At 41.4% G+C, this 21,485-nt stretch overlaps 2 protein-coding genes across 2 annotated transcripts in view; one reads left to right on the forward strand and one right to left on the reverse strand.

Annotated features, from left to right (window-relative positions):
* zdhhc13 (zinc finger DHHC-type palmitoyltransferase 13) overlaps positions 1–5,622 on the forward strand; it is a 9,634-nt gene extending 4,012 nt beyond the window's left edge. The window contains exons 3-17 of the mRNA XM_005942077.2: positions 57–179; positions 546–623; positions 862–1,006; positions 1,142–1,206; positions 1,370–1,532; positions 2,438–2,563; positions 2,642–2,775; positions 2,867–2,967; positions 3,273–3,397; positions 3,479–3,541; positions 3,634–3,727; positions 4,048–4,131; positions 4,221–4,378; positions 4,759–4,856; positions 5,070–5,622. Of these exons, the coding sequence (XP_005942139.1) occupies positions 57–179; positions 546–623; positions 862–1,006; positions 1,142–1,206; positions 1,370–1,532; positions 2,438–2,563; positions 2,642–2,775; positions 2,867–2,967; positions 3,273–3,397; positions 3,479–3,541; positions 3,634–3,727; positions 4,048–4,131; positions 4,221–4,378; positions 4,759–4,856; positions 5,070–5,205 (1,693 nt within the window). The 3' untranslated portion in view covers positions 5,206–5,622. The remainder of the gene's footprint in view (positions 1–56; positions 180–545; positions 624–861; positions 1,007–1,141; positions 1,207–1,369; positions 1,533–2,437; positions 2,564–2,641; positions 2,776–2,866; positions 2,968–3,272; positions 3,398–3,478; positions 3,542–3,633; positions 3,728–4,047; positions 4,132–4,220; positions 4,379–4,758; positions 4,857–5,069) is intronic.
* A 9,612-nt stretch (positions 5,623–15,234) lies between these two features.
* On the reverse strand, positions 15,235–20,764 carry csrp3 (cysteine and glycine-rich protein 3 (cardiac LIM protein)). The gene is made up of 6 exons (XM_005942072.3): positions 20,650–20,764; positions 17,917–18,028; positions 17,102–17,273; positions 16,816–16,945; positions 15,667–15,760; positions 15,235–15,466 (listed from the first exon to the last, which is right to left on the reverse strand). Exons 2-6 carry the CDS (start codon positions 18,026–18,028, stop codon positions 15,393–15,395), a joined length of 582 nt encoding a protein of 193 aa, XP_005942134.1. The 5' UTR covers positions 20,650–20,764; the 3' UTR covers positions 15,235–15,392.
* Positions 20,765–21,485: the final 721 nt, after the last annotated feature.

The following is a 21,485-nucleotide window of genomic DNA, read 5'->3' on the forward strand; positions in this document are numbered from 1 at the left end:
GTGTGTGTGTGTGTGTGTGTGTGTGTGTGTGTGTGTGTGTGTGTGTGTTTCCGCAGGTTTGGAATCCTGGAGCGCTGTAAGGAGCTGGTGGAAGCTGGATATGACGTCAGGCAGCCAGACAAAGAGAACGTCACTCTGCTGCACTGGGCTGCTATCAACAACCGCTTAGAGCTGGTCAAGTAAGGCCTTTAGATCTCATCTCAGTCTGACAACGAAAAGAAAGAAAGAAATGGAAATCTGTTTTGTGAACACATCTACTGCAAATGATCACAACACACCAAATCGGGGGGTATAATTATTTATTCTAGACAATTTCTTGAATCTATACTACAATTGTGACAAATGATCAGTTTGCATTTTATATATAACCAACACAGGCTTTCTTTCGGCACTTAAGTTTATGAATAATAATGCAAATAATTAACAAATAGTAGCTAAACAAAAACTGGAAACCAGGGAGACAAATAAATGAATACAAATAATAAAAACCCACAAAATATTTTGAAGTATGATCTTTACATCTGTTCTCTTTTGTTTTCTAACAGGTATTATATTTCCAAAGGGGCAATAGTAGACCAGCTGGGCGGAGACCTGAACTCTACTCCACTTCATTGGGCCATAAGGTGACTATATGGCTGTGCACGATATAGAGCTGGGTTGGGCTGCTTTGCTTTGTTTTGCATATGCATTATTTTACTTTAGTTTTGGTTTACCAGCAACCATTGGTTAAAGTTTACCTGCATTAGAAGAGATTATGCACTTTGGCAGTGTGTCCTCAGTGAGGCTACGTAACTGTTTTACAACTAGTCTGCTGGGTTTTTTAAGACTTGTCCATTATTATGTTTTTGTTTGAATGACCAGACAGGGCCACCTCCCCATGGTAATCCAGCTAATGAGATATGGAGCAGACCCCTCTGTTGCAGATGGAGAGGGCTACAGGGCTCTCCACCTTGCTATTCTCTTCCAACACATGGCAATAGCAGCTTATCTTATAGCTAAGGGACAGGTCAGACATACACATCACTTTATACCCCACTCTTTCTCTCTGCAACACTTCTGTTTTCACACTTTCTCTGATTACATTTGCTTCTCACTTTGCGCAAGTTGTGGTTTTGTTTCTCAATTTCTCCGTTGCCTCCAGGAAGTTGACGGGCCTGACTGCAATGGACAGACGCCGCTAATGTTAGCAGCACAGAAGATTATCGGGTAAGGCCTCTTTCTCTTTTTTAACCCCAGTGCTTTGATTGCTTGTCTTGATAAGAAATTAAGTATAGTTTGTTAGCATAATCCTTTTTTTCTGATTGCTAAAAGTATTCTGATAGTATCTAAATATGCTGTAACAAAGTAAGATGTTTCCTTTCTGTCACAGGCCTGAACCAACAAACTTTTTAATCAAAAATAATGCCTCCGTGAGCGCTGTGGACAAAGTCAACAGGAACACTCCACTGCACTGTGCTGTGCTGGCAGGAAATGTAGATGCTGCCCACATCCTGCTGGAGGCTGGGGCCAGTGTGGAAGCAGAAAACATTAACGTGAGCTTCAATAAATTCAAACACTTTTCTTTTTTTTTTCTTTTTCTTTTTTTTTACATTATTGTGAGTGCATAATGTTGGAATACATAAACAGAATATTATTCTTATTAACCTTTAGCTGTAAAAGGCTAAATGGGTAATGTCATCACCCTGTTGGGTCAGGCAGGCAAGCGGTGAGGTGGGCGCGTGAACACTTAAGTTTGTGAAAGCGATAACTCGAGAACGAGGAACTGTAGGAGTTGATCCCACAGGCGCAGCTACTGTCATATGACTTTGAATCCCGATGATAAAGTCAATGTTCAGAGGTCAGGTTTTCTAGGAGACGTAGGATTTTGAACTGGATACTCCAGGTGTATATTCTAGGAGCACACTGTTTTGTTTTTCAACTGAATGTGTTTGCTTAATCTCTGCATGAGCGCTTTGTTCACTATTAAGTAAGTAAGCCATCTTAGTAGATCAGGCCAAGTAACAGGTACACCTTGCTTTCATCATTATTCAGCTCTAAATGCTTGCATATGAAATAATGAATAGGCAATGCACAGTATTCCATTAACTCTTGATGCCCACTATAATGAAGTCTGAGTTGCTGAGCTCACTAAAAAAAAAACCCAAGATTTTCTTGGAGAATGCACTGAATAGTATTGCTCACTCCATGTCTCTGAATAGCTTTGCATGTATCTGCAGACTGACAATAAATAAGCTGTTTCTTGATTCATTTACTACAATAGAAGTATGCCCTTAAACTTGAGTTTAACACAAGTTAAACTTGGGTTTTTTGCACTGCGTTTGACAATAGAGTTCATGTACTCAGCGTAAACAGTCAATTATAAGAACTCCAATTATACCCACTTTTGAACTGAATCAGTGATTAATTTTTTCATGGGGTTCTTAATGTTCTTCTTCAGGGTCACACACCCATCGACTTGGCTCACCAAGTGCACAGTCCGTTGCTCATGCACATGCTCAATCAGGTCAAACGGGAGAGGCTTCGTTCCAACTCTCGCTGCCTGCGAGTCGTGAACAGATACAGGGTACGTTTGTCTCAAATAACACGTTTTTAGCATTCTACAGTGACTCTTCTAAAAGAATCCTCTCCCTGTATTTCTCAGGTGTTTCTGCAGTTTTTACTCTGCACGGCTTTGTTTGGAGGTGTTGGTGCAATAGTGGATATGGACTCAGAATCCTGGTTACTCAAAGGGATCCTGTTGGCCTGTGTGATAGGTGTGATTAATCTGGCTACAAGGTGAGGATACACTTCCACTGATTCACGAATGTACTCTACTGTTATTAAAACCTGTGTTATTGATTTAGTAATGAATGTTTGCATGAAACAGGAATTTCCCAGGCTCAGACTTTCAGTCCAACCTACAAGCTTCAAGTCTCATGGCTTCAATCTTTTGGATGCTTGTCACCTGGTGCCTCTGGTTTATGCCAGATATCCTTTGAAAAAATGAAACCACACCTTAAAGCATTTCCTTTGGGAGAAGCAAGTCAGTACCAGATGAAAAACATAAGCAAGACTCATGAATGCACTTGATGGATAATGCTTTTAAACCGGAAGATTCTCTGAGGGTGTGTGTTTTGTTTTGTTTTTTTCTTTCTGTTGTAAGAGCGATGCATGGTTTTATCATTAGTAAAGAGAAACAGATCTGTCATTGGAGGCCAATAAATTAGGCAACTGGGTTTCATTCATATTCTGATGACAAACTGAACAGAGACCTTCTTAACTTGAAACTCCACATCAGCCTAGTGCCACAGTACAGGTACTGTTCACTCTGAATGCCACTGCTTTACTCTACTACTACCTCCGCACCTGCAGGACAGACCCCGGCTTCATCAGAGCAACTGAAGAGGAGAAGAAAATGGTGAGAAGGACAGAGTTCAGAATATTCCATGTAAATGTTTTACATGGAGCTGAGCTATGTTTTGTTTCTCTGTGTTGACAGAATGTGTTGGTGTTGGCTGAAGCCGGCTGTCTGGACCCCAGGATATTGTGCACCTCTTGTATGGTAAGGCCACTGACCTGCAACCACCTCTTTAATAACACTGCACCATTAGCACTGTGACAACCAGTACTATTTTATACCATGTGTTTTTACAGATAAAGAAGCCAATGAGAGCCAATCACTGCTTCAGCTGCGATGCCTGTGTGGCCAAGCAGGACCACCACTCCATCTGGACCAACAGCTGCATTGGTAACACACAAGCCTGTTCGTTACTTTCAAATTACGCAACAGCAGGAAGAACTGTCAACCACGAAGACAAAGCTGAGAAAGTCTTGTCTTATTTAGGAGGTCTAGTATATCAAGACTTAAGGGATGCATTAAAAAACTATACAGTATTTTTCCTGAAGATAAAGTGCTCTGATCCCTAGTCATTCATATTATTGGAGAGCATTAATACTTTCCCATAAATGTCCAGTAAAGTGACTGGATTTTTTTTGACGCACTGCTACTAAATTATCACCTTTTTTAATTTTTTGCATCTTTTAATCTGATTATTTTCTTTTCCCCAGGTGCGAGGAACCATCACTACTTCATCCTCTTTCTGTTCTCCCTCGTGCTGATGGGAGCCTGGATGTTGTACGGCTGTGTCATGTGTGAGTTCTGCAACAGCTAGTGTAGCCACGCCATCTGACATGCTATGACCTTTACCCTGGATGAACATGCGTGTGTATGTTTCTTTCAGACTGGTCCGCTCATTGCATGCTGCATTACGAGGAGCAGGGCCTGTGGGGTACCTTCTCTGGCCTGATAGGGTGCTCTCCCTGGCTGCTCTGCATCTTCGTCCTGGTCGTCTATCATACAAGTTGGTCTACTTTGACCCTGCTGCTGCAGCTCTACCAGGTGACTCGCTGCTTGGAGTTTCTTAATGGGGTTCTAAGGCTCTGTATATCATATGGATAGTGTTCACTGTCACGCACATATTGCATTTTCTGTAAATGTTTCAAAATAGGGGATTAGTTGGCAGAATTCAACATAAATTACTACAAATTCTGTGTTTTGGGTGAGACCAGAGAAAATTCCCAGCTTTCCATTTTGTTTTGATTGTTTGCTTAATCATTTTAAAATATAGATGGAAATATTCAGCTTTGGCCTTCACAAAAGTCTTTAAATTTTACCCCAAGCTTAGTTCTTTGTTTTTCTTGCTCTAACAAACAACATACCTTATTGTGTGTGTGTGTGTGTGTGTGTGTGTGTGTGTGTGTGTGTGTGTGTGAGATCAGATTGCATTCCTGGGACTGACGACAGTAGAGCGAACAAATCTAACACATCGCCAGAGGAAACTCGGGCAACCTGTCTCTCTGAGACAAAATCCATTCAAGTGAGTTGCATGTAGTGCTTCTTGTCTTTATCGTATAACTTATATCTTGATATTTACAAATTGTTTGCTTAGTTGTCTGTAGCATGCCATGGGCTCTTTAGGATTTACTGGCAAATCATGTGCTGTGCGTTTTTGTTTGTTTTTTTTTTACCTAAACCCGTACTTTATGTTGTCGGTCAGCTGAGTCACTTTTCTCTGATTCTGTGTTCATAGTTTGGGCGTGGTGAGGAACCTGGTGTCATTCTTCCAGCTCCGCTGTTGTGGACTCTTCAAACCGGTCATCATTGACTGGACGCAGCAGTTCCAACCTGGCCACCAGCATGTGTTCGGACACACCGACATGGTCTGACCTCCTCCAGGCTCAGGGTCAAGGGTCAGACTCTGGACCAAAAGCACAGACATTTATTTATTGTTTTTTAATGTGGTGGCTCCTTGTGGAAAGAGACTGCAATACTCAGAATTGGGAAAACGCAAAGAAACATGTAGATATTTGATTCAGTTGCTGTTTGTACGGACTGCTGCTGCCTTATACTTGACCAGTGTAAGTAAAGGGAAAATAACAGAACCTTTAGAGGCCTACCTGTGATGGAGGTTTTGTCCTGTTTTTATGAACACATTAAAACTATTTTTACTATCTGTTCAGAAAAGAAGAATTAGACTTTGTATGTGTGGAAAAATTGGTTTTATGACTTTTGTAAAAATTGCATGCATTTAATACAAATGACCACTATAAAACTTCAATAAAACAATGTTGTGCCTGTCTTTTTAACTGGTTCTGAGTGGATTTGGGCCTCTGAATACAGCAGGGGATGACGAACAAAACAAAGAAACAAAAGAAAAGAAGAAACAGGTCAATACTTCCAGGGTTTTGTGAGGAAAAATTAAGAACACATCAATCTACAGGGAGTGCAGAATTATTAGGCAAGTTGTATTTTTGAGGAATAATTTTATTATTGAACAACAACCATGTTCTCAATGAACCCAAAAAACTCATTAATATCAAAGCTGAATGTTTTTGGAAGTAGTTTTTAGTTTGTTTTTAGTTTTAGCTATTTTAGGGGGATATCTGTGTGTGCAGGTGACTATTACTGTGCATAATTATTAGGCAACTTAACAAAAAACAAATATATACCCATTTCAATTATTTATTTTTACCAGTGAAACCAATATAACATCTCCACATTCACAAATATACATTTCTGACATTCAAAAACAAAACAAAAACAAATCAGCGACCAATATAGCCACCTTTCTTTGCAAGGACACTCAAAAGCCTGCCATCCATGGATTCTGTCAGTGTTTTGATCTGTTCACCATCAACATTGCGTGCAGCAGCAACCACAGCCTCCCAGACACTGTTCAGAGAGGTGTACTGTTTTCCCTCCTTGTAAATCTCACATTTGATGATGGACCACAGGTTCTCAATGGGGTTCAGATCAGGTGAACAAGGAGGCCATGTCATTAGTTTTTCTTCTTTTATACCCTTTCTTGCCAGCCACGCTGTGGAGTACTTGGACGCGTGTGATGGAGCATTGTCCTGCATGAAAATCATGTTTTTCTTGAAGGATGCAGACTTCTTCCTGTACCACTGCTTGAAGAAGGTGTCTTCCAGAAACTGGCAGTAGGACTGGGAGTTGAGCTTGACTCCATCCTCAACCCGAAAAGGCCCCACAAGCTCATCTTTGATGATACCAGCCCAAACCAGTACTCCACCTCCACCTTGCTGGCGTCTGAGTCGGACTGGAGCTCTCTGCCCTTTACCAATCCAGCCACGGGCCCATCCATCTGGCCCATCAAGACTCACTCTCATTTCATCAGTCCATAAAACCTTAGAAAAACCAGTCTTGAGATATTTCTTGGCCCAGTCTTGACGTTTCAGCTTGTGTGTCTTGTTCAGTGGTGGTCGTCTTTCAGCCTTTCTTACCTTGGCCATGTCTCTGAGTATTGCACACCTTGTGCTTTTGGGCACTCCAGTGATGTTGCAGCTCTGAAATATGGCCAAACTGGTGGCAAGTGGCATCTTGGCAGCTGCACGCTTGACTTTTCTCAGTTCATGGGCAGTTATTTTGCGCCTTGGTTTTTCCACACGCTTCTTGCGACCCTGTTGACTATTTTGAATGAAACGCTTGATTGTTCGATGATCACGCTTCAGAAGCTTTGCAATTTTGAGACTGCTGCATCCCTCTGCAAGATATCTCACTATTTTTGACTTTTCTGAGCCTGTCAAGTCCTTCTTTTGACCCATTTTGCCAAAGGAAAGGACGTTGCCTAATAATTATGCACACCTGATATAGGGTGTTGATGTCATTAGACCACACCCCTTCTCATTACAGAGATGCACATCACCTAATATGCTTAATTGGTAGTAGGCTTTCGAGCCTATACAGCTTGGAGTAAGACAACATGCATGAAGAGGATGATGTGGACAAAATACTCATTTGCCTAATAATTCTGCACTCCCTGTAATTTAAACCAGAATTTCCAAAGTGTTTTTTGAAAGACTAGATTTTTATTTCTGAGCCAAAAATCTTTTCACACTGCTCCTAATCATCATCTGTTTTGTTTGTTTTTTTACTTTACAAGCTGTTTTAATTTAGTGGTTACCTTGGAGTTTTAATTTTACAGTGCAGATATTCTATATACTATTCTGTTTAAAAACTCTGAAAAAAAACTACCACCACAGAAAAGAGAAATGCTGGATAAAGTTGGTGGAAATTTTTGGTTATGCTAGTTTTAAGAAGAAAGTTGAATACTACTAATCAAATCTTGAAGATTAATGCTTGCATGTATTTTAATATTGTATTTGTTGAGCCTAATGGCAAATACTTTTAAGTCATTTAACATTTCTTTACTTTTTAATTAACTTATTTTGACAGTTTTAGTCCTCCTTATTTTCAGAGCTCACAAGCATGAATGAATATCTGCAACAGCCTCAACAAACTGAACACTATCAGCTAGTTTCCAGACATGGATTAATTCTCATCATAGACTTACAAAAAATTAAAAGAAAAACAGTCTGGTAATGGTAAATGGACTGGTTCTTATATAGCGCTTTTCTACTCTGTCTGAGCACTCAAAGCACTTCATACAACTAATTCATTCACACAAGCACTTCTTCTAAGCTGTTAAGTATCTAATAACATTCATACACATTCACACTCCGATGGATGCATCGGAGAGCAACATGTGGCCCAAGGATATTTGGCATGCAGATTGGAGCAGCCTGGGATCGGACCCCTGACCTTCTGGTTAGTGGCTGACCTGCTCTGCCACCTGAGCTACAGCCATCCCGAAAGAATGCTTAAATAATTATGTCCGAGAGCCTTCTCACGTTTACTGCAGGTTACAGGTCTATGTGTGCATTTTTATATGTGTGTCTGTTTCATGACCTCTGGGACGAGGCTGTAGCTACCCACACGCTCTAGCAGCAAAAACACAGTTACGAGGAGAAACCGTTTGAGTACAAGCGCACTCATCCACACATATGTGCACACAGGTATACGCACGGGTGTTCACAGACACAAACTACACCTTTCTTGGCTGCTACCTCAAAGCACATTGCCTACGCTTGATGTTGTGTGCTGCACAATAACATTCAGTGTTTAGTATCTACTGTTATTTACTCTTAGCTAGATTATTGCGATGGTGTTGTGTTTATTATGTTGCTCTCTCACTGTCTCTCTTCCCGTCTGTTTTTCTTTCCCTCCCTCTCTTTCTTTCTTTCTTTCTCTGTCAGGTGCGCATGTGTGAGGGTCTAGTGCAGGTGGGGGACGGAGAACGAGTGTGAGCGTTTGAACTTTGCTTTTTTCACAGTGGTAATTCACTTTTTTGTCCTGTTGCAAAATCCTTTTTCACTTGTTTTTTGTTTGGTCTTCTTTTCGGCAGCGCTGAGCTCTTAGCTCGGTGCGAGCGCGGTGCTTTCGGAGCCTCTCCCGGCGGCATGGTATTAAAATACCGGTTGGTACCGATTTTTTGGTAGAGGAGTGTGGTTTGGCTGTAGGGGAAGTTGTTAGGTATGAAAGTATAAAGGCAGCTTCTAGGATGAATAATGCGGTTGTTATGTTTCTGGATTCTTTTGACAAAGTGAATAGCATAGTTGAGAAGGGAGTTGTTTTGAGAAGTAGGGGAGAGTGAGGTAAGATGAGCCACTTTTTACTCATGTTGCCCTGGATGTGAGAAAAAATGACACAGAAATAGAATGATAACATATTCCTTTATTTCAGGATGTCTCCTTTCAAATGTAATGATCAGAATCTATGTCTGATGACGCTGCCCAAAATAATGACCTATTAAAAAAAATGCTCCTTTGGCTCAACTTGCCCCAGATTAGGGGTAAATTGAACCTAGTCAGTGGGTAAACTGAGCCATCTTGGGGCAAACTGACCATGTAGTTTTTAAAATGTAAAACTGATCATATTGTGAAAACAAACCATTTTAACAGTTGTAAATCTGTGAGAACAAACCTGGAAACTGGTGGTTTCTAAACAAACCACCAGTTCAAAACCATTTATTCAAAAGAACTATTCAATATTCCAATGATCAAGGTTGCAGGGGAATATGAACTGTTGCTCCCTCCCTGCAGTTCCTCCAGCCTGTTGAGGTTGAGGTAGCTTCTTCAGCACATCCTTGCGTGGGAAAGATGCCTCATCATTTTCCTTGAACACAAACGTGGGTTTCTTACTGCTAGTGATCCCTCGGATTCTTCTGAGAAATCTGGCACTCACTTCGCTGTCTGCAAAGCTGTCAACCATTTGGATGCAAATGTCAACCATTTGCATCCAAATCCAGGAGCCACCATTACATTGGCCTGTGTAATGGTGGCTCCTGGATTTGGATGCAAATCTTACGATGACAAAGTCACCAACTACCAGGTCTGAGACATCTGGTTCACTTCTTTCATTGCTGGAACTCAGCGTGTCAGAAGTGTACTCAGAAGTGTCTTCAAATGGGATGGGAACATCACTCTCCTCAGAGCTGCTTTCCACTGCAATTTTTGTCTGGGTTTGTTTCCTCTTCCACATTCCTTGCTTTTTGTGGATTATTTCTTTTTTGCCTTTCAGTTTATTTGTCCTTTCTTCATGGGCTCTCTCTCTCAATTGCCTGCTTTTCAGGTGTATCAGTCAGGATTCGTGTCTTCACACGCTTTCGATTTGTTTGTTTCCTGGGCTGCTGACTTTTGGGTAAGGGTAGAATATCAGTGGGAGACACATATCGAGCATGGTTGGGGTCACTTCGTGAACCACATGCATGTACAGGGTCTGGTAAAAATCTGGAACTGCTCTGCAAGCTTCTTGATATGCTCTGCTAGCTCCTTCTCCACCTCCTCAGAGAAGACTCTCTTTGCTGAAGCTGTTCCACTATAGCCAACCGATTTGACCTCCTATGTGTCCCTCTTTTTAATATATCTCCTGAGTGTTGACCTGTCAATTTGTCTTTCTTTAGCCACTGATCTTATGGACTTTCCTCCCTTGACTTCACTCGCTGCCCTTTCAATCTCCTCCAGGGGTGTTGAGCCCCAGCTGGTCTTCCGTCTGTAGGTCCTTGGCATGATATCTTTTCTATAATAGTTAACATATGACAAATACAACAAAAGGGTTCAGTATACTGAACTAAAATACTATTTAATAAGTCAGAGCCTTAAATAAATTTCAGTGCCTTATGGTGGGGTAGGTTGAACCATTGGATCAATTTACCCCATAGCCTTTGGCTCACTTTGCCCCATAGCCACCATTTTGAAAAAAACGGGCTAGCTTAGCAATTTAGGCTAATCTTTAGAAAACTTCTTCAGATGATATTATATTTTAGAAACCCACCAACATGTATAATATATCATTTTAGACACAGATACGTTTGTTTTAATATTACAGTCAATTTACCTGATATGCAGAAATTTTACTTTGACAAGTAAAAAACTTTTTTTTGTGTAATACAGACTTACCCCTTCTCCAATGTGCTCCTCTTTAATATAGCAGGATGGAAATGATGAGTGCTTCCTGGATTTATGGTCACATGATAAAACATGTACACAGTTACCTAGATACAAGGGGTGGTTCAACTTACCCACTGGCTCATCTTACCTCACTCTCCCCTACGTATAGCACGGTCTTTCCTCTAATGAATCCGGCAAAGAAGATCATTCTGTCTAATTTGCCGCCTTTCATCAGTGATGATATTTTGCTGAAAGACTTGTTACGTCATGGTCAGATTGTGTCATCTATGTTTATGCTCCCTTCTGGGTGTAAATCTGCGAAGTTAAGGCATGTTGTTTCATTTCGCCGACAGGTGTATATGATTCCAAACAATGAGAATGAAGAGCTGAACATAGTTATGAAATTTAAGGTTGACGGGTTTGCCTACACAATTTTTGCAACAACGGAAACCATGAGATGTTTTGGGTGCCATCAGGAAGGGCATTCGGTCCGTAATTGTCCTGAGAAGGTGCATAATGAAGCTGAAACTGTGCAGGGCTCTGACGACGCAGGGGAGGGGACTTCGGCAGGTACTTTGGCAAGGGTCTCAGCAGGTAAGGGGGGCAAAGGTGTTTCTGCAAGTGACACACGGGATGGAGCCCCAGCATTCAATGTCGGAGATGGAAAGACGGGCGGAGTTTTCAGGATGTGAGACCAGTGAGGTTGCCGCTACTTCTGCTGAAGTGTGTGAGGAGTTTGGCCACACAACTACGCCAGTAGGAGTGCAACAGGAAATGGATGTGGATGGAATGGTCCACAGTGACAGGAATTTGTTTGGGGATAATGAAAGTGTTTTTAAGATTCCACATACAAAAAGGAAACCTAAGGACTCTAAAGGTGCAAAGCCAAAAAAGATGCAGGCAAACGAAAAGGGTGGAAGAGAGAGTGATAGTGATAGAGAGTCATCTGACTCTTCTATTCCTGATGGTCAGAGAAGTAATGGGTACAGTTTAGAACAAGAGTTTTTTGGAAGTAACCAAAGGGAAGCGAGATGTGGTTATACAAGATTTTTTTTCCCTGATAGAGAGTTGTTTCTTGATTCAGCTAAATGGTTGATACGACAAAGGACCCCTGATGGTTTGAGGGACACTGAAGTGTATAGACTGCGAAAACTGATGCAGAAAATTAGAGCCAGAGTTTGATGCTATACCTGACAGGGGAAAAACAGCAGATACAATGCTGTATTCTTGTTTTTTTATGGATCTTTTTCTGTATGGTTATGAGTAGCTTTAAAATCCCATCCTTGAACCTTAATGGTGCAAGGGACATGGAAAAAGGGCGATGTATTTTGACCTTTTAAAATCTAAATGCATTGACATAGCGTTTGCTCAAGAAACTCATAGTAGTTTTGATATCCATCCATCCGCTTCCGCTTATCCTTTTCAGGGTTGCGGGGGGCGCTGGAGCCTATCCCAGCTGTCATAGGGCAAGAGGCGGGGTACACCCTGGACAGGTCGCCAGTCTGTCGCAGGGCCAACACACAAGGACAGACAACCATTCACACCTAGTGGCAATTTTTAACCTATCCCCACAAGCTGCATGTCTTTGGACGGTGGGAGGAAGCCGGAGTACCCGGAGAGAACCCACGCAAACACAGGGAGAACATGCAAACTCCACACAGAAAGACCCCGGCCTGATGGTGGAATTGAACTCAGGACCTTCTTGCTGTGCGGCAACAGTGCTAACCACCGTGCCACCGTGCTGCCACTTGATATCGAAGTTCAAAACCTTGGTGAGAACATTTTAAGGTTGGTTTTGATGTGGGCCCTGTATGGGGGTCGCTGTACAAGCCACCATTGACCAAGAAAGCTGGTGATTTACAGTGGCGGATTTTACATGGTATCATTGCGGTAAATGCTTTTGTGTCCATCATAAACCCTGGGTCTTCAGATGCATGTCCTTTTTGTTCAATGAGAGAAACTATTTTTCATTGTTTTGTACAGTGTTTCAGATTGATTGATTGATTTTCAGTACTTAATGGTATTCGGGAATCCTTTGGAGAAGTTTTCGCACAACAGTGTTTTATTTTTGGTTTTTCATATGACAAAGGGGAAGAAGAAAAAAGGGACAATTGCTGTTTTGTTTTTTTCTTGGGCCAAGCAAAGTTGGAAATTTACTTGAGTAGAAAGTATAAGATTGATAATGGACGAAATACTGATTGTGTTGAGCTCTTCAAAAGTATGTCGAGAGCAAAAGTGATGTTAGAGTATATAAATATTATTTCAAAATGGTTGGACTGGGTGTTTTTCGAAATCTTTGGGATTATAAAGGTAGTCTGTTTACTTTATTAAGTGTTTCATGCCTCAGCATGAAACACTTAATAAGGAGGTGTCTGAGGCCAAGTCCGTGATCAGCAAAGTCAGGGACACCATAAAATCGCTGAGAAAAGACACAGAAGAGAAGGATAGCGAACGAGAAATGATTCAAGCAGAGCTATCCAAGTCTCAGACCAGGTATTTTGCTGTGAAAAATCAACTGGCGCTCGTCAAACAAAAGCAGGCAGAAGCGCAGAAGGCACAGCTTCTTCAGTTGTCTTTTCAGAACTGAAGAAGCTTCTCGGATGAGAGGTGGAACGTCTTCAAGCAACTTAAAGAAGTCCAGACACTTTTCTTTACAAGCTCCTTTGACTACGATGACCTGGATGACTGAGAACCTTCACAGACAATAACATCTGTCTGCTGTGAGGAAGTGACATGAACACATTCCATCTGTGTCACTAGCTCACCCCCAACCAGTCGCGGCAGATGGCTGCCCCTTCCTGAGCCTGGTTCTGCCGGAGGTTTCTGCCTGTTAACAGGCAGTTTTTCCTCCCCACTGTCGCCAAGTGCTTGCTCATAGGGGGTCTTCGGATTGTTGGGTTTCTCTGTAATATTGTAGGGTCTTTACCTTACAATATAAAGTGCCTTGAAGCAGCGTCTTGTCAACAGGTATTTTGCAAATAAAATTTAATTGACATTTTAATTGACTGAACTGATTTCCTTTGGTTTATTAAGTCTGAGTGGTTGTATTTGAGCACTTTTGATCGACTTATATTCATTGTATTCATTCCTTAAAACCAGGTACTAATTCAAAACTTTCCACAGTGATTCTAAAATCTTAGCAAAGAGCAAAGGCAGGAAGTACCAAAGTACAAATACTTGGTTACTTAGTTACAAATACTTAGTATAGAGTATGTTTGGGGAGTGTGATTGTGTGTACAGTGTCTATTTGTGTCTGTCTCCACGTTGGGTGAGTGCCAAGTATTTATTTGTCTGTGTGTGTGCCTGTTCATCTGTGTCTATATGTCAGGTTGGGTCTGAGACTCCACCTCTCTGGGTACATCTCAGGCCCTCCAAGGTATGGAGGCCTATCTCCCCTCACCACACTCGCTGCCAGGTGACCCCTTGTCTGGGGTTCTCCTCAGCTCTTCCCAGGAGGGTGGCACGGTTGCCCTTCCGATGGTCCTCTTTGGGTGTGTGCACACAGGTGTACGCATGGGTGTTCACAGACACAAACTACACCTTTCTTGGCTGCTACCTCAAAGCACATTGCGTGCTGTTGATGTTGCGTGCTGCACAATAACATTCAGTGTTTAGTATCTACTGTCATTTACTCTTAGCTAGATTATTGCAATGGTGTTGTGTTTATTATGTTGCTCTCTCTTTTGTTTGTTTTCTCTTCTGATTTTTCTTCTCTCAACAGGTGATCCAGATTATTTTTTTGAAGTGCCCTTTCTCACTGTCTCTCTTCCCGTCTGTTTTTCCTTCCTTCCTTCCCTCCCTCTCTTTCTTTCTTTCTCCCTTTCCTATCCCTCAGTCATGTCTGTCCCATCTCTAACAACCGAAAATAAAATAAATAATAATATGGCAAGGCCATGATGATCCACTTGGTAAAACAAATCCATTGGGCATCATTCTTGGCCTTCCGACAATAATTCTGACTGCTACAGAACCAAACAGGACTGGCAAAAAAACAAGGTTACAGGTAACTCTGTTAAAATTTAATTGTAAGTCATGATTTGGAGACACTTTTATCTGATTAATGTTTTTTCTGTGTGTCGTCAGCTCCGTTAATTCAATAATACGAGATAGCCACTGTGATGTTGGTTCAACGAGTCATCCAGTGTCGCTCTGCTTGGCTGCCAACACATAATTTTTCTGGAAATATTAACTCATTGTATTTGTTTATCGCTTGCTGATTTGATATTCCTATTAAGGGGGCGCACAGAATTATGATTGCAAATAACATGTAGTAATTCAGTTTAGCAAGAAAAGTCTTTGCACCACAACAATAACAGGGGACAAAATACATTCAGGCACGTTTGTTATCATCAAAACTATAATATGTAACAAAGACAACAGAAAGCTGTTGAGCTCTTGTTCTTATGCTCTGCTCTTAGTCTTTCAAGATGTTTTTAATAAACTGCATTAAAACCAATTTTAAGGTAATAAAATGCTTTTATTCTGCATTGAACCATTACAAGAACAATTTAGCCAGTTTTAAAAATAACTTTGAATTTACAGCAGTGCAAAGGTCTCCCTGAGACAGCTGCCGCACGATGAGTGGGAGGCTTATTAAAAGCATGTTTTTACTGTCGTTCCTCCAGCATTGCAGCGTTGCCCAGTCCAAATCCTTTGGGGCCAAAGTTTTTGGCATAACAAACTGCAGAGAAAAACGAGAATTGACTGAGTCAATAATCAACAATTAGAGGTAGTTTTCAAATATGACCCGTGTGTACTGTGTGCTGCTTTGGTTTTTTCCTGTAGTTCTGGTTAAATATTAAATGTTCTGGTTTTAAAGTGCAATGAAGATAAACAAGAACCATCTTTACAATGTGTGTGTGTTTGTGTGTGTATGTGTACCTTTGCAGTACAGCTCTCCATCCTTATCTGTCACTGTGGTCGACTCGAGGCTTTTACCACACAGAACGCAGCGGAAGCAGGTTTTATGCCAAGGCTAAAGACGCACATATTTGTGATTATTAATAACAAAGTGCTACAAAGTTCCTTACATGATATTGTCACACAGTGGAACTTTATATTTATCTTTTATATTGGTTTCATTTTGATTTTTTTTAGTTTATTTGCGAGTTTAGTTTTATGATTTTATTCTTCTGTTTGTATTGCATGGTTTTTGGTGTTTTATTTGACATTGTTTTAATCCACTGTGGATTGGCTGAGCATGGGACAATTAGCTGATAGGGATCACCTGCTGAGGTATGGGTATGTCTAGAGGTGGCCTATCAGCTGTGTAAAGACCTAAAGCAGGCTAGCTGAGCACTGGAGGAGAGAAGCCCCAGACATGAAGAGGAATGCAAGAAGGTCAGGTGAAAAAGAGTTGGGAGACAGTGGGAGACTGTTGTGAGAAGTGCAACAGTGGGAGGCGCTGCGTGTAATCGACCGCCGGGCAGATGTGTACCTCTGCCTGCATATGTGAGTAACACTCTCCCCACTGTCGTATGACGGGCACAGCCGTTTTGGGAAAGGGCTGCCATAGTTATAAGCCAGGGCCTCTTCCGGGATGATTGCTCTGGCCCCTATTTATTTATTTACAGGACGCTGACGCGAGGGGAGCTGTGGTGGCATCGCATGAGGGACTCCAATGCAGAATGCGAGCTGGGCTGGGATGTGATGGGCCCAGTGAAGGGACAAGAGGGGGATAGGAGGATGCTCCTCGTCTGCTTGAGATGAGGCTGGCGTGGACTCCGCTCTGGGGAAGGAATTCCTGGCCAGCTGGTGGACCCATAAGGAACATGTGGCACACTTACATCAGGCGCTAAGCCTTGATTTCATCGTTAAGTGGCCTAAAGAGTCCAAACTGATTGGGTTGGGGTTTTTTTTTGGTATTGTGTCTTTGATTTTTGCTGTACTCAATAATCAGCAATAAAAATACACATCTAGAAGAGATACAAGGTGTGAATTTAAATTGTTTGTCTGATTGGGCAACAGCAAGTAACTTTGAATTTAAGTCATACTTTAGATGCACACAAAGAATAACAGGATGGTCCTTACCTTCCCTGCTCCCATCACCTTCTCTGCTGCATAGACTGCTTTGGAGCATCGAGGGCAGCGATCTGAACTTCCAAACTTCTGGGACAATTTATTGGCGGTGGATTTTGAGGAGGCTGGTCGAGGTTTGGAGCTAGAAAAGAGAAGCTGTGTGATGTCATCTTTGGTCAAAGTAGATTTTTTAAAGCAATTTTTCTCTTTAAGGTTATTTGCCTCTGCACCACTGTTTCGGTCATAGTTAAGGTTAAGGTTATAAGGTGCTCTGTCTTTATCTGTCATGAACACTTACTCATGAGGCTGAGGGCCTGCATCCTGTCCAGGAGGATCAGAGCTCAGAGCGCCAGCTCCTTGCCCGTACCCATATCCTTTCGGCCCGTACTTTTTGCCATAACAGGACTTGCAGTAAATCTCAGACTCATGCGCTGCAACTGTTGTACTGTCCAGCCCCTTTCTGCAGCTCACTTGTGTGAAGGAAACACACAAATTTAGTACCATGCTGACCATGAGACTGTGTGAGATGTTTTCAGTAGAATGTCATGATGGTATAATGGAGGTTAAATAAAGCACCCACCTAGCTAGTGTTATCAGTCAGCAGTAACATTACACATAGTCTGATGTCTTGTATTTCTATTTGTAGAAAGAGAGGGGATCATGAGGTGAAAGTTCGAGAAAAGATGAAGACTCAGAAGATGGGTGAGCTTTTCACAGAGGCCTTTCTGAGCTCCCAGTGGAACAATCTAGCAGTCACACAGGCTACTGACCAGCTGGAGAGTGTATGTTTTGGTGTAGGGGACAGTAAACTGGGAAAATAAACTGCCACTGAGTGATCCAGTTAAGCACTTGTGGCTGTATGAAATCAGCAAGCAAGCCAAACAGAAGCAGGGTGGAAGAATCAAAGAAGCTTTGCAGGCAGGTCATTAAACACAGAAAAATACAGAGGGACTGCTGAGTAATGATGCAGGCCCAGATGGGATACACAAAGGTGAATGGAAGGAGGAAAATAGCTGAGGGGGGGTTTACGTGTAAATTACTTCTATCACATATCTGCATGATTCTCCAGATCCACCATGACACCCTCTGTTGGGGCAGTGCGGGTCTGCTTACTGCAGATGAAGCAAGTCTTGTGGAAGCTCCTTGCATTACACTGGATCTCTTCTGCATGGTACACTGTCTTCTCACAGGCTGCACATTTGGCTCCTCCTCCCCAGTTTGGCATCTTCAAGAGTAAATCAAAATAAATGAATAAAGTAGTTCAAACAATCTATTGATCTGTTGTCTTGTTTTCCAGGCTAGAACTGAAATGTAAATATGATTTCAATTCCCAATTTGGATTTGAAACACCCTCTCTACTTTTAAGACTATGCTTAAAACCTTCCTTTTTGATAAAGTTAGCCTGGATCAGGTGACCCTGAATCCTACTCTGCATTAGGCCTAGGCTGCTAAGGGTTTCCTATAATGCACTGAGCATTTCTTCTTCCCTCACTCTTTACACTCACTATGTTTTTATACACCACTTGCCTAAGGTTGGTCTTCTTTTTTCAATTCAGTTGAATTCAATTATTTTATTTATACAATTATTTTATTTATACAGCCCCAAATCAAAACAACAGTCCCCTCAAGGAGTTTTTTTTCTGTCTTACTTCCTTCAACCCCAACTGCTCTCAGCAGATAGCTGCCCTTTGGTATGCCATGTTTTGTTGGAGCTTTCTTGTTAAAAGGGAATTTTCCTTCCCACTGTTGTTGGCATGTGCTTACTCATAGACAAGTAAAACATCGTGCAATTAAATCAGTGTTAATGTATGGACTGACTTGATTTCCAGTATTCTGTACATGTATGTAATCATATTAAAAATCCAATTCAATTCAGTTTTATTTATGTAGCACCAAATCACAACAATAGTCACCTCTTTTTTATATTGTTAGGTAATGACCCTACAATAATACAGAGAAAACATCAACAGTCAGATGACCTCCTATGACAGTGGTTCCCAAACTTTTTTGCTAGGCCCCGCTTTGTTTCCAAGAAAAATCTTCGCGCCCCCCACCACCTAACACACACCCATATTTTGTTTTCAAACTCCATTGCGGTTTATTTCACACCTCAAACATTTAGTAAACGATTGAACAAAAAAGTAAACTGCAATAAATTACAGGTAGTCATTTACTACAAGTAAATTAGTAGTAATAAACTACTAACTTTGTGAACCTACACCTTTGAAAACGCAGCTGTTTCTATGCGTTTGAGTCCACACGTAAACGGCGCTTCAAATCACCGAAAACTGAGATTTTTTAAAAACTCTGTTTTTGGGTTTTGTGTGGACGAGGAATACAGTTTGTCACGTAATGTCAAAGGTATGTGCCTTTTTCTACGTCAGACTGTGCGCCATGTTATGGTTTACATGAGATGAATTGCAGGTAGAGACAAAATACTGTTACTGCTAATCTTAATATCTTCAGTTTTTACATGCTTACATATAGACTACACACGCAGTTACTGTCCCTCCAATTAGAAAAGCAGAGGCCTCATGGTGTAATTTTACTTGTAGTTGTTTTCTCCTGTGTAATAATATTGAACATTGCTATCAATACATTTTTTTAAATGTCTCTCTGTGCAAAATGGGTTAAAAAACATAAACAACTGTGGCATACTGTTTGTCAGTGATTTGGACAGGGGGGACAAATTACGGCAAGATCAGCCTGACATTATTATCCCGCTGTAACTTTACTGTATAAACAGCTAACATCTCCAAAATTTCAGGATTAGTTAGTCATTATAAGAAGTGTTTGTGAACTAAAAATCAAGAATGTGGGATAGTGTTCGTGATTTGGAGAGCCCAGCATGTGCTCCCGACAGGGAAAACCAATTCTGCAGGGGAGACCTACCTTGGCACTTGTGCAGGTGAAGCCAAAGGGCAGACATGCTTCACCATTTTTCTAGTTTTTGTTTTAGAATGAAGTTGGTTTGGAAACAGATTTGACGATGCTTCATCTCCTGCTTTGCGTTTGTGTGGAAGCCCCGTCAAAAAGCTGTCCGTAATGCTTGCAGGGTCCAAGCTTTCTTTTTTTTTTCTTTTCATACTGCCACTGCCCCCCCCAGCCCCCTCCTCGGTAATGGCTCTGGGCTCTGCTCCTCCCCAAGGGGCGGGCCCAACACTTTGGGAATCTCTGTTTTAGAGGATCTACCTTATCTACATTTTTACATTTATAAAATTTGAAAGAGGATACTATACTGAATTTAAAAAAGGTTAAAAATCATCTCCTCACCTAAACAAACAAATAAAATCTCGATGTTTTCTGGTGGTTGTGTGTGTGTAATCTCTATGTGTACATTCCTGCATGTACGTGAATACACGTCGTCAGGGTTACGAAGATTTCAAATCAAATCAGTTCTGATATTGTCTCACTGCGATGTGTCAGTTTTTAACTCTAACATCCATCCTAACATTTACTCAGGAATGGCAGCTCTGCCCTCGCTGGCCTTCCGTCTGACATCCCAGTTTGCACTAATATCAAAGGCTGCCCATCACCTCACAGCATTGGTATGTGATATTCCAGGAACAGGGGCTTAACTGTCATATTGGACAGACAAAAGCTGAGCTGTCTCTCCTTCAAATGACACTGAAAACAACTGAATATTACTGAGACAGATCCTAAATTTCATGTGAAAGTGCCGCCAGCCGTTCATGGTTGTGTATAATAAATGCGTCAATGTAAACAGAGTTCTAGCAAGAAAAATTAAAGTAGTAAGTAAAAGTATCATCAAGTACTTTACTTAGCTTGGAGTAACTACTCAAACCCTGAAAGGGAGCTTTAATACAAAAGGCAGCAGGTCCTTACCTTGACTCCAAGCTTGCTTCTGTGGCTGACTGGTGATGAGCGCTTCTGGGCTGTTTAAATACTGTCTCACCATCACCACGGTCCACTGGTGACACTTCAATGAAAGTATCCTCCTAAAATAACTTGTGACTAAGCAGGGCCCTCTGACCCTTCATCACAAGCTGAAAGAGGCCTGAACATCAGCCACTCAGACATTTGCTCTGCCCTCAGAGAGAGTGCGGGAAAGTCTGACTACCAGCAGAGAAGCATTACAGGATTATATGCATGAATGGTGTATTTAAATATAACTATTGGTTGCACCACTGATGGTGAACACATGGCTGAGCTGCGGTAGTGACCTGGTGATCTTCACATCTAGTTGTAGGGTCGTGGGTGTCATGCAATTGTTGGAAGTTTCATTCTAATATTTAGGATCTTCACCATACAATATAAATTGCCATGAGGTGACTGTTACTGTGAACTGGTGCTATATAAATATAACTGAATTGAAATGAATTGCAGAACAAATGTTAAAGATTGGTCCTAAGCTTCCTACAAGGGAAAGTAAACACAGCTTGTCACAGACGTTTGAATCACGTCAGATCTCTTTACTTATTCTACTGAAGTGATACTTCATACTTAAGCTCAAGAGAGAAGGCTTTCAGGACTGTCTCCAGTCAGCTGCTAGGCCATCAAGAGATAAGAGCCTAAAAATATCTCATGAACAAGTAGCAAATAGACATATGAAATTGAACAGAATAGAATAGCCAGTAAACAAAATCAATATGAATAAAATGTCCACAACAGATCCACGTAAAGTAGCTTAATTAATTTAACATTTTTATGTTAATGCATTC

Source organism: Haplochromis burtoni, unplaced genomic scaffold (assembly GCF_018398535.1).
Source record: "Haplochromis burtoni strain Fernald_Lab_line unplaced genomic scaffold, NCSU_Asbu1 Contig_330, whole genome shotgun sequence".
Lineage (NCBI taxonomy): Eukaryota > Metazoa > Chordata > Actinopteri > Cichliformes > Cichlidae > Haplochromis > Haplochromis burtoni.